The sequence below is a fragment of the Lycorma delicatula genome, chromosome 5 (genome assembly GCF_047948215.1).
Source record: "Lycorma delicatula isolate Av1 chromosome 5, ASM4794821v1, whole genome shotgun sequence".
Lineage (NCBI taxonomy): Eukaryota > Metazoa > Arthropoda > Insecta > Hemiptera > Fulgoridae > Lycorma > Lycorma delicatula.
In genome coordinates, this window is record NC_134459.1 from 62608142 (window position 1) to 62624021 (window position 15880).

Here is a 15880-nt window from a genome sequence, read left to right on the forward strand (position 1 = left end):
AAAAATGTTTGTTCATTATATAATTAATACAACTTAAATTGTTTTTTTACACAATTTAAAGATATCCATTTAATTAATGAAAATCTAATTTACAAGACAATCAGCAACTTTATTCTATGTCACAGGAAGTACCATACATGATACTTTGTATTGCTTTCAGATCCAGAAACTAAATTTTTACAGCAGTACAATAAAAATTATAATTATAAAATTGTTCACGAGGTAAAAGAAAACAAAAATTATTATGTAAAAACTTCTTTTTATCCTGCGTGTGAAGTATGCGGTCTCCTATCAGGTGCCTCCCCAATTGGCAGATAAGAGAATGCTTGCAATACCAGAGGCAGATCAAAACTGGCAAATGGTCAACAATCTTGGAAGCAGATGAGGAAGAATTTCCTGTTGGAGAAAGAACCTAGGAGGTGGGTTTCTGAATGAAACACAGGGCAGGCCTACACACCTGAAGGCGACAATCCCACCACTGGACTTCTCAACACGACTTTGGTAGGGTCTTTTGGGGAAATCTTTATTACTCCAAGTTGCCTAGGGAGGATTGGAACTGATGGAAATAATATAAGCATAAATAAAACAATACGAATTGGATAATGGATAAACTAAACCTTGTGACTTGGACTGTTAGCGGGATAAAAGGAAAGAAATTAGAGTTTGCAAAATTTTTTAAGATCGTAAAATAAACATTGCTGTAATTAGTAAAACTAAGATGAAATTTAAGGGCTTGATGTATATAAATGATTCTTATTTAATATTACATTCAAGTGTTGACAAAAAGGAATGGGGGGAAGAGTGTTGCTGTTCTTGTAAATACAAAATTGAAAAGAAATATAAAAAATTATACATTTGTAAGCGAGCATTTGTATGTTCACCTACAAATGCAATGCACTTACAAATCTCACAATGAGATTTCAATATGATAGAAGTATATGAGACTAATTGGTGTATATGCACGGGAAGATGCAGGAGACAAAAAAATTTTGTAACGATTCACAAAAGGTAATAAATGGTTTAAAATTATTAATGAAAATGGTAAAACAATGAGAAATTTTGTTACATTTAACAACTTAAAAATTATTAATTCTTTTTGTAGAAAAGATATACATATACCTGGACAATAAAAAGAAATACCTAAACGATAGAATATAAAAGACATACCTGGACAGCCAGAAGATCAAAATGTGTCATAGATTATATAATGGTGGAAAATGACCTTTTAATAGGACAAACAACAGATATGAGAGAATATAGAAGAGATGATTTGTTTACTGACCATTATTTACTAACGGTTAAAATGCAAAAATGTACCTTTACAAGAGATGGAAGAAATATGATAAATAAAATAATCAACAGAAAGTGTATACGGTGAACCTGAACCTCTTAAGAGATGAGGTTAAACGTGATGAGGAATCTCTTTAATTTTTGCCTTGCGACACAAATATGACCAGAATGATGGTCATATCCAGGTCCCAGTGGAACTGGGACCATATCAGGGTTTCTATAGAGCTAGCTGCAAATGGTGATGAGCTTATGCAAATAAGTGATAAGAAATAAGTATAGACCATATAAGGAACTGAAAAATACAGAATGATTTAATGAAGGAGGCTATTCAGGAAAAACAGATGGCTTTTATCGAAGACATTGATAATCCTTCATAATCATGAAAGTTTGGACTACAAGATAATGAAGACACTGAATTCAAATCAAAGGAACAGTAAGGTTAGATAGAGTATTTTGAAAAAGAAGACATAGTTAATCACTATAAGAGATTTTGGATTTTTGAAGAGTATCAGAATATGGATTGTGTAAGTTTTAATCAGGATGATATTTCTTATGAGTAAGAATGACATTCTCTTTATGTTTTTTGAAAAACAGAAAAGCATAATGTCTCAACAACACAGTGAACTATTAAACTATGGTGATTTTGCTCTGACTTTGAGATTGCTTCATCTTTTTCAATGTGTTGGCATAACTGTATGATTCTGGAGTGGAAAAAAAGCAAAAGTAATCTCAATTTTCAAAAAAGTGATTGTGACAATTATAGAGGAATAAGCCTACCAGATGTTAGGTATAGATATATGTAAACATCTCAACAGACTAAAGAATATAGCCGACTGTTCAAATGGGTTTTAGAGGTGGAAGATCTTATATAGATGCAATTTTCACAATAAAACAATTTATAGAAAAGAGGAGAGAATTCAACAAAGATACTGATACATCCTTTATCAACACTGAAAAACTTTTGATACTATTATCTGAAGCAAATTGTGGGGCATAATTTTGAAAAGGGGTTTTCAAAAACACCTTATCAACATTGTAAAACATTTATAAGAAGGTACTACCTGCAATATAAAGAACTATTGTCACCTATCATGACGAATAAGGGAGTGCATCTGGCTTGTTGTTCTTCACAGACACTTTTTAATATTTATATAGAAGATGCATTCAGAGAATGGAGAAAATGTTTTAACTTTAGAATACAACTATCTGATAACATAATTTTGAATGCACTACTTTTTGCTGATGACATAGTAATAATTCAAGAAACGAAAGATAAATTACAGACAGCAATATTTATATTCTCTGAAATTACTTTGATATGATTTATGAATATCAGTGCAGAAATTGAACGTTATGGCTTTTAAATATGCTGAACCATAATAAGATTGTTATTGACAATAAAATACCAGAGCAGCCACTGTGGCACTAGTAGTAACATCTTAGTCTTTCACCTGGAGGTCCCAGGTTCGAATCTCAATCAGGCATGCCATTTTCACATGCTACAAAATTAGTCATTTCATCTCATTCTCTGAAGCAATACCTAATGGTGGTCTCGAAGACTAAAAAAAGGGTTTAATAAAATACTAGAACAAGTGTTGCAATTTCAATACCTGAGCTACAATATATCGTATGGGAAAGATAATGATATACAATAAAAGGTAAACAGATCTAATTCTGTGTGTGGACGTATTCATAAAAAATTTAAGAACAACACCAAAGTAGAAACAAGAATGAAGTTTTATAAAACTGTAGCAGTACCTACTCTTGTTATATGGTAGTGAAACTTGGGTAAGATTGGTTAAAGAATGCAGCTTGATAAAAACATCAGATATGAAGTTTCTTGGAGCTGTGAAGGGCTGCATCAGACTAGACAGGTTAAGAAATGAGGAAATATGAAGAGAGTTAGATATCTTTAATATGATAGAATAACAGAGAATAAAAGAAATTGGAATGCACATCTTTCACGGATGGAAGAGGGAAAATTTCCAACAGCCACTCTTAATTATTGCCCAGTGGGAAGAAGAAACAGAGACAGCTCAACACTTATATAGGTGCTGGAACAGGCCTAACTGCCTAATCCTTGAAAGTGAAGAAGAAGAAGAACTTCTTTTAATTACATAAACTTAAAAATATCATTATTAGTAAGAATAATACAACACACAATGATGACTGTCTGATACAGCAGACAACATTTCTAAATTTAGACTGATTAAATATATATGTTAATTATCACTGATTAAATATAGTATTTTAATTTTAACATTACATGTACAACTTTTTTTTTTTTTAACCTCTGGGACAACCGTTAGGTATTGCTTTACAGGATGAGATGAATGACAATTTTTGTAGTATGTGAAAATGCCATGCCTGACTGGGATTCAAACCTGAGATCTCCAGATGAAAGGCTGAGATGTTACCATTTGCGCCATGGAGGCTGGCACATCTACAACTTAACATTATCTACATAATGATTTGCCTACTTAAAACACAGAAAGAAAAAAATATCATTCAATTTTTGATCAAGAAACATAAGTTTTCAAAATTTCTTAGTTAAACACAAGTTGTTTAGTTTTATCAAAACAGCAATTTCAGAATTTCAAAGAATCAATACCAAATGGCAGTAAATAATTGCCTCACCTCTATCTTAATGAAAATTTCCTTGACTCATGCTAACACTGGAGAAATAACCTCAATTCAAAAAATGTAATTTTTTAATATATTGACTGAGAACAATCAAAACTATTCCAAGTGAATACAAAAACCTTTATTTAAAACATTTACTAACTATAAATTCAGAAAGACTAACTGTACAACAAGTAAAATATACAATAATTAAATAATGTCTAGCATTTCACTACTTAGTTGATTTCTGTATATACATACAATTAAATAAGGTTAAAAAAAGCACCACACATTCAATGTTGAATACCTTTGACCAAGACTTGAAATTTTCTCATAAAATCATTCTATATGAAATCTCTCCATATTTCTTCAAAATAATTTCATTCCACTGCAGTCTACAACTTCAGTATTATGTTTATTTATAATTACGACTAAAATACTTACAGGTACATTGGAAACAGAACATTGTTCATCAAATACTACTGGTTAACTAGCAATAAATTGGTTAATCTTCCGTATGTTCCTTACATTAAAAAAAAGGATAACTTCATAAAATATTTTTTAATAACAATAAATTACTACCATAATGAATCTTTTAATACAAACTAAAAGTCTAGATGAACTAATGCTTCCATTACATTAAAAAAAGTCAATGGCTTTGAAGCATATTTAGTTAACTTTATTAAATACATTAACATAAATATGACAAAAACCACAAATACAATGAGTAAAAACATTAAAATTAAGGAACACAAGTAATAATTTTTAATTCACATTTACACATGAAACAAAATTTACAGCAGATTATCAAAATGAAATCTAGAAGACAAAATATTTTATAAACATTAATTCAAGTGAAGTTAATAAAAAAAATAAAAAAGTAAACATAAAAGTAATTTAATACCATGTAACCTCTCTCTGTCTATCTTTAAGATAGTTCCTGAATAAATTTATTTTTTATGAAACTGATTACTTCATGTTCATAATGACTTAAAGAAGAAGAATTTTGACTGAGAATTACTTATGCACATCAACTTGTAAATGTAACAGCTATCCTACAACCATTTTTTAAGAAAACTGGTTAATATTATGCTGCTCAAGTTTTTCTACTTTTAATTTCTTTACTTTTGCTTGACAAAATTGCCTTTTCAGTAAGTTGTTTTGCAACAATAATATATACATCCATTAATCTGCTCTTTAAGATGATATTTGACCAGGGTGGTTTAGATTTAATAGTGACACATACCCAAAGGAGACAATTTTCATCTAAAAAAAAAATAATGTAATTTTAAGCATTTATAAAACACTATAAAAATAGAATTTAACTTCTAAAAATGATCAATTAGATAAAAGCAATGAATTTTAAAACTTTTTGAAAAATAAAAAGCTTTTATAATAAAAGTTAAAAATTCATAAATTTTTAATAAACAAGTTAATTATACAAAGTAAATTAATCTCTACTGGCAGTACCTCTCAACTAAGAAGGTTTAATGTATTTGATTCAAAATCATGATGCAACTTGACAGGAATTCATATAAAATTATAACTGAAGTTTAAATAATAACTAATAATTCAACAAAAATTCATCAGATCAAATTAATACTTTGTTTAGAAGGCTTAGATTTACTTTATTGTGACTAGTTAGACCTGTGTGCAATACCTGGTTAAGGAATGGAGTCTCCCAATACAAGCAAAACTACCACTTCATCAAGTTATACCAGGGAAGTAGCTGCTCCATTAATTAATGCATCCTCAGTCTTGTAAATATAGTTGTGTCTCATTTTTTCCTCTTCATACATTTTTATTAAATTTTTTATAATTTTATTTCAATAATATTTTAATTTTTCAGTAAAGAAGTATAAAGTTTAATCTTATTTTCTCCAATAGAAATTAGGTCAAATAAATTTGTTTCTATTAAAAATGTTAAATGTTAAACCTGTAAATAAATTTTCAAAATTCAAGTTTGCTCTTGCTAAAACAGTTGTATACTTACTTGCCCATTGCACAGTTACAATTCCAAATTTGTCAATTTTTAGATTTTTAATTTTTTATACTGGGAGGGATGGAGTGTGAGAGAGAGAGATAATGGTTCGTTTATTAATTGGATGATTCCACAACAGACCTCATCCAATATCAAAATACTATTATTACAATATTAGGATTCTATTTAATTTTTCAATTTTCAAGTTAAAGATTTCAATAAATACTGGACCAATTTTCATTATTTTCATTTTATTGATTTTAAAATTCATTAGATTAATTCAATCTTTTTCATTTTTCTTAATTTTCATATCAATGTTTAAATCATTGCCAGTAATCAATGACACACCATCAAAAGAACACTATTCTCACAACCTGACTTCTTTGAGAGGTTTCACAGCGTATTATAACAATAAAATAATAATTGGATAATTTAAAAAAAAAATAACATGAACAATTAAACCAGTTCACTGCACACATTAATGTGTAGGAATGCAAATAAATACGCACACAAATATAAAGGAACAATAACAAATGATTTTAAATTGCCATTTTTTTTATGCACCTACATTAAATAATACTGACATTACATTAACATCCAAGAAAACTACAACAAAAAAGACAAATTTATCTACAATAAATTACATTTACTATTATTCATTTATTCAACTGAGATTATTTAAGATGTTAATTTTTTTATAATTAGAAAAAATCTACTACTGGGACATTAATTGTCCAGCATAAAAATAAATACATAAAAAGCACTTATTTGAATGTACAGTGTAGTTAATTTATTTAATTTAAAATTTAATAATTATCATATAATGTTTTACAGAGTAATGTTTTCTCTTTTTTAATGACTATTAAAAAAATAGTATGGAAACATTAAAATAACATAAAAATTAGTTATTTTTAGTCATAATTAACATATTATTTTCACAGTTCATTAATTTCCTTCTTTAATGTTTATTACAAAAGAAACTCTTTAAGGCTATGTATGTACAACTATTTGGTACAAATTTCATTTGTGGATTGTATTGGCACAAAAATATAAAATTTACAAACATTACTGTAGTTTTTATAATGTTATGATAACCACTGTTATATAGCAGGCAGGATTATCTTTGTGTTATCACATATTTACTACACACCTATTATCTGTAACAACCGTTATCTGTAACAAATACAAGAAAACAATATATATAGCAACACACATAAAAAAATCTAACCATAAGCAGTAGTACATAAACATTAGATATAAACAAAAGGACTAACATTATTCTACATCTTAGAAATTAATTAAAACTTAGCCACTTATATCCCTTACAAGAATTAGTGCTGTTCAGCAAAAAAATAATACTATTCGATTTCTTTAACACGTTCGCTGCTTCTCGCAATCACTAGTGTGAACTCCCGTGCTGATTTTTTTTTTTTAGTAAAGCTACTCTACTGTTATGGACTAAATACTACCTGACATTTTTAAAATGATTTTCGGTATAGTAATGCGTATTATCGAGATTATATAACTCACGCGGGAGCCGCGTGACCAGCCCGGCCCTTGAAATCAATGTATGTTTGCTAATGGTATGCTAGTCACACGACTCCCGCGTGAGTGTAAAAACAACTGGTTATACGTAATTATTTCCAGAATTCTATTCGAATCTTTCTTTTGATAAATTAGTGGTTCTTGGTGAATTAAAAAAATAAGTTGAAAGTTAAAATATTTTATTATAATTTGCGTATATTTTTTTTATAATTTGTATTTACATAAAATTAATTTCAAACATCTTACAACTAAAATTCATTTATAATGCTCTAAAAGATAATTACATTTGTACATACATAAAAAAAAAATCGTATACTACTTATACTTATGGTATAACCTAAAACATGGGTCCAAACAAAGACCAGGAAAACCAGGGCATGACGGGCAACCGAAAACTGTCTATCGAATAAAACAATTATCGCGTAATTGTTTATCTCTTTAGCCAGATAAGAGCAAAAATCCTCATTGAAAAACAGGTTGAAATAACCGAACGGGGATTGAACGTTGGGCTTTCCCCTCATACCTGGTCTACCTGTAAAATTTATTTTCGTCACATCTGGGGGATTAGGAAGCCACTTGTCCGTTGTGTTGCTAGGGCCAGGTAAAGAAATAGGCTGTTGAACCGCAATATCGGAGTCAGAAGCTTCACCTTCCTCGACAACGTCGGGAATTTCCTCGCAGATTGATGCAGGTGATTGTGGTTGTTCTGGAGCAACTAGCTCTTCTTCCGGATCAGAAAAATCTGATTCCTCCAGATCGTCGATTAATTCCAAATCATCATCAGAATCCTCCAAATCCTCGATAATTTTCTGAATTTCTTCTTCTGTGTACACCCTTTTCGGTTCAGCCGATCGGCGTTTTTTTGGTTCAGGACCCCTAGAAGTTGATGGTTCATTATCAGCCATGTCTGAAAGGAAAGTAAAAGTAAAAAAAATAAGCAAAAATCTGGCTGTGCAATTTATTATGTGCTAAAATTAAAAATCTTGACGTGTGAAAGGATGCTATTTTTTTTTTTGCCACATACTGTATTTATTATGATAAAAACTACAATTAGATAAGTGTTATGAGAAGAAATTACCTTTATGTTGTTGAAGAAAGAAGAGCTGGAGCAGAAAACACAAAGCCAACTTTGATCACAAAAAAAATGCAAAAAAATTAACACAAACTCGCTACGAGTTTCACAGTGCAAAGGTAGGACACTAACTAAGTGCGTCATAAGGTTGGGATGTTATACCTGCAGCCGGCAAGGGAGGGGAGACCAAGGAATGGAATAGTCCCTCTCACGCGGGAGCCGTGTGGCCCGGCTGCAGGGGACAACCACACTCACGCGGGAGCCGCGTGATACGCAGTGGACGTGTTAACTGTTAACTATAATAAAAACTCTGTGTTCAAATTATTATGACCACCTGAACTTTTAATATTAGACTTAAAAAAAAACCAGTACTCATCAATTCAAATATGAACTTTTTATGAAATCTGCTAATTGCTAATATAAATTTTTTTAACAGACTTAAAAAAAGAGGTTCTCAATTTAATCCTTAGATAGTAATTAATCTGATTAATTATTATTAGTTAAACTAACAAATCTTGTTTTCCATCACATGCTTTTTAACAAAGTTAGCTCTGTTAGTAAGCAGATAAAAAAACTTTTATAAAGTAATCTGAGCTAACAACAATCAGTACCAATAAATGATTTACAGCACATTTACTTGTATGCAAAACAAATAATCATAGGAAATGCATGTTCAGTGACATAAGGCAGTTTAGAGAGTCATGAAACAGTGGGTGATGAACCTCACTCTGCAAGTTTTTCCACATTAAAAACAGATAAAAATTAGGAAAAAGTACTATAAAGAAATCTCAGAAAAGAATGATTGACAATGAGAACAATAAGTAGTAAACTGAATTCAAACTATTTTATTGTCCATGAGATTATAGCCCAGAAATTGGTAATGTATAAAATCAATTCCAAAATACATCACTAATCAAGCAAAAGGAAAATCAAATATGTCTGAACATCTTAAAATACATACTGCATGATGGATATTTTCTAAAAAATACGGTTAACACTTGACTAATCATTGATTTTTGAGTATAATCTTGAAAATACCAGTCAGGAGTTGCAAATACAAACTCTATCACATCCCAAGAAAGCAAGAAAGAGAAAATCCAAGATTTAATCAATGTTCATTTATCCTTATTGCAGTAAGGATAATGCAGTGCTTTAACAACTCCTCTACTCTAACCAGTTGATCTGAGTCCTTGTGGTTTATTTAGTTTTCCTGAACTAAAGATTCACAGTTTTTAAAATCAAATAAAATCATAAGACCATCCGAAAGCAATTCCACTTCAAGACTTAGCACAATGTCAAACATTGGGTGCAACATCTTTCTTGGTATGTAAAACTTTAAAAAACTTCTTTAAGGGCCAATTTCTACCCAATTATAAAAAAAGAAAATTTATTAAAAAAAAGTCTCATTACTTTTCTGTACATCTTGTCTACATTTTCACTGTAGTATTTTAATTGTACACAAATACGCAATTTCTTTCTGTTACTCAATATTGTGACTATTCTTTGATAAATGATTATAAAATAGGGTTTTTCAATTAATGGTAACAAACCACCCAACCAAAATTTATCAGGAATTTTAAGTTTTGATTGTTATCTTGAAATAAATACCTATATATTACCTTCAGGTAACATTCTTCAATTGTTTTATAAAATATATTCTACATTGAGAAAATAATGGGACCTAAATAAAAAACTCAGCTTTTATAATAATTTTTTAAGAAATGTATTATAAGTGAACTGATCAATTTTATACAATTAATTACTTAGCTTCTGTAATTGGTTTAATGAAAATTACATAATGTTTGCTTTTAAAATACATGCTAGATACAATTTTACAAATTTTTATAAAAAAAAAACCTACAATAATTTTATTCTGACTAGGCTAAAGAATTTAAGAATTTTACATGTGAGGGCTACAGTGCAATTAATGACAGGTCTACTGAACGTGTCTTATTAGTGGATTTTGAGCTGTGCCTTAGATGTAGAGTATATTTGTTTTCAGATGAAATATGTTATTAATAGCACATTTTGTTTTATATATATACAAGGTGCGACAATAAAGTAATGAGACTGATTTTTCTTTGCAAGATGTGGCAACCCTGCGTAGGCACATCATCTTTGACCTTGGTCTATAAGTTACTTCCAGTCCAAGCAGCACATTGAAGCAACTGCTCAGTCATGAGTTGTGCTGTAATAAGTGAACACGTGTTTGTGTCTCTCGTCACAGAAATGAAACCGCAAAATATTGCGCAACGGTATGCCATTTCTTTTTGCGTTAAATTGGATGAAAACGCGACGACAACTTATGGTAAGCTTCAGAAGGCTTTTGGAGAGGAGGTTATGTCAAGAGCTCAAGTTTTTCGGTGGCATAAAATTTTTAATGAAGGCAGAACGAATGTTGAAGATGAAGACTGCAGTGGACGACTATCAACCTCACGGTCAGATGTGAACTTGACCAGGGTGCGTGAAATCGTACGATCTGATCGAAGATTATCCATGAAAATGATTGCAGAACTCAACATCAATCGAGAAACGGTTCGTCTAATATTAACTGAAGATCTTGGTATGAGAAAGATTTGTGCAAAAATGGTCCCGAAAAATCTCACACACCAACAGCGAGAAACACGGAAAAATGTGGCAGCCGATCTGTTAGAGCAAACGGAAATCAGTCCAGATTTGTTGAGCCGTGTTATCACTGGTGATGAAGGTTGGTTTTTTCAATACGATCCAGAGACAAAACGCCAAAGTTCGCAATGGTGCTCAAAGGGATCACCCAGACCAACCAAAAAAAGCTTGCATGTCAAAGTCAAAAGTAAAATGCATGCTTGTGTGCTTCTTCGATTCCAAGGGAATTGTTAATAAAGAGTGGGTGCCTCCTGGACAAACAGTTAACCAATATTTCTACAAAGAAATTTTAGAAAGAATTCGTAAACGAGTTCTTCATGTCCGTGCCAACATTGCTGATAATTGGATTCTGCATCACGATAATGCGCCATCCCATACTGCTCTGTCAGTACAGCGATTTTTAACCTCAAAACAAATTTCAGTACTACCACAGCCACCTTATTCACCAGATATCGCTCCGTGCGACTTTTTTCTATTTCCAAGAGTCAAAATGGCGGTCAAGGGACACCATTTTCAAACAACACAAGATGTCCAAAAAGCTGTGACAAGGGTCTTGGAGGATATTACAGAAGATGAGTTCCAGAAATGTTACCATCAATGGCAGAAGCGCTGGAATAAGTGTGTGCAATCAGAGGGGAACTACTTTGAAGGAGACAACACTAAACATGACTAAAACGGTAAGCAACATTTTTTTTCACATCAGTCTCATTACTTTATTGTCGCACCTCGAATATTATTGCACACTTCTTCCAAAAAGTGATATATAATGACATAGCATACAATAACATTATCCCCCCAATAAAAAAAATAGTTTGAATTATAATACCTGTCAAAAGAAGAAGAAGCTATCTGACAGTCTTTTGAAGTAAGCTTTTGGTAAATAAGGACATGTGTTCTTTGGTTCTTTAGGTGGCTGGGACTCATCAGATGAAGATCCAGGAGGTTTTCCTCTACTACCACCTGATGGTTTTTCTTCATCTAGTATCGATGAACCCTTCTTATTTTCATTTAAATTCTTAGCTGCTTTATGAAGACGCTGCAAGAATGCTGGCATACCTACCCATAAAATGAAAAGAAGTTTAAAAAATTAGTAGAACATTAACTGGAAAATTATAGTGGGTAGTTAGTTGGATATGTGTGGAGGGAAGCAACTGACCAGCCATGCCCCTAGGTCACATCCCCATGACAGTAGCAGGATATACCAATTTTTATAGCAAGATGAATTATTCAACTTCTCACCAATGAAGATGTCAAATCCTCTGAATTTACTTCTGAAATTCTGACAATTCCAGGCACAGTTCAGAGACGCTACCCTGTCAAAAACTCAAATGTTTGATCAGGCCAAAAATTTTGAAGTGGCTGTAATGCAGTGGAAAACAAAAGTCATGAGCATCGTCTGCGGACCAGCATCAATGATGACCAAATTCAAGATGTTTGTGACCTTGTGGAAAGTGATTGTCACTGAAATTGCATCAGAGGTGGGCATAAGTGTTGGGAGTGTGCAAACAAAGTTGTCAGACACTCTTGGATATAGCAAAGTGTTGGCAAGGTGGGTTCCATGTTTTCTCGCTGAGACAGAGAATGTTCAGAAAGAAATCTGTCAGCAGCTTTAGGATTGCTTTGAGGAAGGAGAGGCATTTTTGGAATGTAACCTGTGAGAAATGTGGGTTCACTACTACACCCCAGAAAGCAAGAGAACAAGTATGGAGTGGAGAAAAAGTGGGGAAAAGTATCTTTTAAAACCAATAAACGCTTATTAGCTGGAAAAATTCTGGCAACTGTGTTTTGGGATTCAAAAGCTGCTGATTGATTTCCCTGCACAAATGAAGAATGGTAAATTCAGCATACTACTGGCAGTTGCTGGATGATGTCAGGGCTGCTTTTAACAACAAATGCTGCCTGCAGCCAATTTGCAACATCCTTCTTCTGTATGACAATGCATGGCTACAAACAGCAGTTCAGATCATTATAAACTTGCTGAAATTCATTGGACACCTCTTAAACACCCACCATACAGTACAGATTTGTAACCATGTGATATCCACATGTTTGATTTGCTGAAAGAAGCTTTAGAGGAAGAATCAAAGACAATGCTGCACTTGAACATTTATGTGCACAATTGGTTGCTGGGGCAGCCATCTTGTTTTATGATGAGGTTATCAGGAAGCTATCAATCAGGTGGAGAAAATGTAGTTCTGTAGGAGGAAATTATGTAGAAAAATAAGATAATTTATTTGTAACTTTATATAATATCAATAAAGCTACGTAAACAAATTACAGTTAATATTTGAATGAACCTTGTTAATTTTTTTTTTTAATTTACAGAGATTAAAACTACAAATTAAATTGTTATAAATGATTTTTTGGTCAAAAAGGAGAATTTTATAACACAAACATATTCATTATTAGTTCCTGAGAAAAACAATTAACTCCTCCTTTACAACCTAATGCCAAATGGCTGCACAAAACTACATCTCAGAAAAGAGAATCAGGGAGAACAGAAATGTCAGACTTAGTCCCTGGCCAAAAATCTGAAGCCTAGCTATGAACAAGTATATACTGTGGTCAATAAAGGATGATAAAATTAATTTTCTTTTTAAAGAAAGAGTTTATATAACCCATACAAGAATAAGCAACCAATGGTAGTAAAAGATGAAGAAAATCAAGATATGATTCAGAAAGGAGGAAGTTAGGAACAGTCTTTAAAGATATCTTTAAAAGCATTAATACTATAAAAAAAATCACAAATAATAAGCCATAAAATGAATGAATATTAATATGTGTACATTTATTGACTAAAAAAAAAATTATTACCTGTAACAGTAACCCAGCTGGATAATGTTGAAGGCATGGTAATTCCAGGATTATCAAAATATGTAAGACTAAATTCAATACCGGGCTGAAATAAACAATATAATTAGATTTTGTTAAAGTAATACGATAAATCTTTAAAAAATAACCTTTATACTAATTTATATAAACTTTATATTTAATTTAAATAATAAATACCATCATAATTTAGAATCTTTCATAAATGGGAAATAACCCATTTAAAAGAAAAGTGTTTAAAAAATGTTCAACAAAAGCCCCTGTTTAAAATTTTTAACAATATTAGTACACCCACTGTTGGTGAAACAGAGTTTTAAAACATTACAAACTAATGAAATCTCATTTATACTAAGGATTACAATGTGATTTATACTTTTATACACATAAAAAAAAAAAATCTGATATAGACACCACATGACTTCCTTGTATGCCTATTAAATTACATATACAATTTTTTTTAAATAAAAAGTACATAAAATTTTATTTCATTAATAACTTCTGATATTTTTTCATAAATTTTTTTTATTGTTATTATTGAATTATTATTTATTGCAAAAATCTCTTTACAATCAGAGGTTAATAATTATTAATAAATTAATATATTTAAATTTAAAAAAGTTATAAAAAAAAAGCAAGATGAAATCTGATTTGAACCGATGTGCCTTCAAGATCTAAATATTTCATTAATTAAAATTTCATTTAACCATAACTCTGGAACCAATGAAAATAAGTACCACTTACCACTTATGATATATTGTTGAAAAGTTCTCAATGAGGGCTTATCATTGCAGATAAGAAAAAATCCAGATTTTTTTGGATTTTGGGCTTTTTTGGTTCAGTTGATTGCAATCAAAAGGGGAGGTGCACAACTAGATGTTACAACAGTCCTAAATTCAAAATTTCAACAGCTTATGTGGCTAATCGTTTTTGAGTTAAGAGTACTTATGTACTCATAACTTGTTTTTGAGTTATGTACGTATGTACATATATAAATACAGATGTCATACCAAAACTAGTCAAAATGGATTCAGGGATGGTCAAAATGGATACTTCCACTGAAATCTGAAAACCAAAATTTTTCATTATCACAATACTTCCTTTACTTTGTTCAAGGAAGTAAAAACACCTGTAAATAACCTGCTTTTAAAATGCATGGAAATATACTTTTTTGCAGAATTACCATGCAGTTCTTTTCGTTCATGTTGTAGATGTGCTGTATAGGGCTTTCAATATGAGCTTTAATTTTTTTTTTAAAAGCAATTTATAACTTTGTAAAAATGTATTTGATATGCACTGTGTTTATTTGATGTATTGTTGCATTTTGAAATGATTGTGATTAACAACAGTATTCTCTGTAACATCAGAGATGATGGAAGTGTATCTTACAAGACTTTTATTAAAATATTTCCAAGTATTAAGAAAATTAGTATTTTTTTAAAGTAAGGTTTTTTAATTTCTTAGAGTAACAGTTTTCTAAAGTATAATTTTTCTGAATAAGAAAATCACAATTTAAGTTATATAAACCACTCTTTTATGAAGGAAAACAAATTACAACTTGCCTCTACTGGATAAAACGTACCTGGTAAGAAGAAAAAAAGCACAAACAAAATGTTTACTGAATTGAATAGATAACATTTTATTTCTCATGGAAAACATAGCACGATACAACAGTAAATTTTATATTAATCTGTACAAGATGAATTATATCTCTGACAATGAATTTGAACTTATTCCATACAGTATAATAAAATCAACCACAGTCTTATTTTACTTCCAGTTTTAGATAAACTAGCACAAAATTAGTTTTATTTTTAAATTAATCTTTAATAAACTGAAAGAAGAGTACACTTGTCCATGTTTTTAACTAACTCATGTTATATATCTTTAAAACATCCAATATAAATTAAAAATACACT

At 30.7% G+C, this 15880-nt stretch overlaps 1 protein-coding gene across 2 annotated transcripts in view; it reads right to left on the minus strand.

The window, feature by feature from the left end:
* Window positions 1–6809: 6809 nt before the first annotated feature.
* Window positions 6810–15880, minus strand: part of LOC142325016 (stAR-related lipid transfer protein 7, mitochondrial-like) — a 33182-nt gene continuing 24111 nt past the window's right edge. The window contains exons 6-8 of one of the 2 annotated variants that reach the window (XM_075366258.1): window positions 13950–14034; window positions 11962–12191; window positions 6810–7066 (exon numbers count right to left, since the gene is read on the minus strand). In XM_075366258.1, the coding sequence (XP_075222373.1) occupies window positions 11965–12191; window positions 13950–14034 (312 nt within the window). In that variant the 3' untranslated portion in view covers window positions 6810–7066; window positions 11962–11964. Of the gene's footprint in view, window positions 7067–7621; window positions 8346–11961; window positions 12192–13949; window positions 14035–15880 lie in introns of those variants that run through there. The other variant, XM_075366259.1, reaches the window with a different exon arrangement.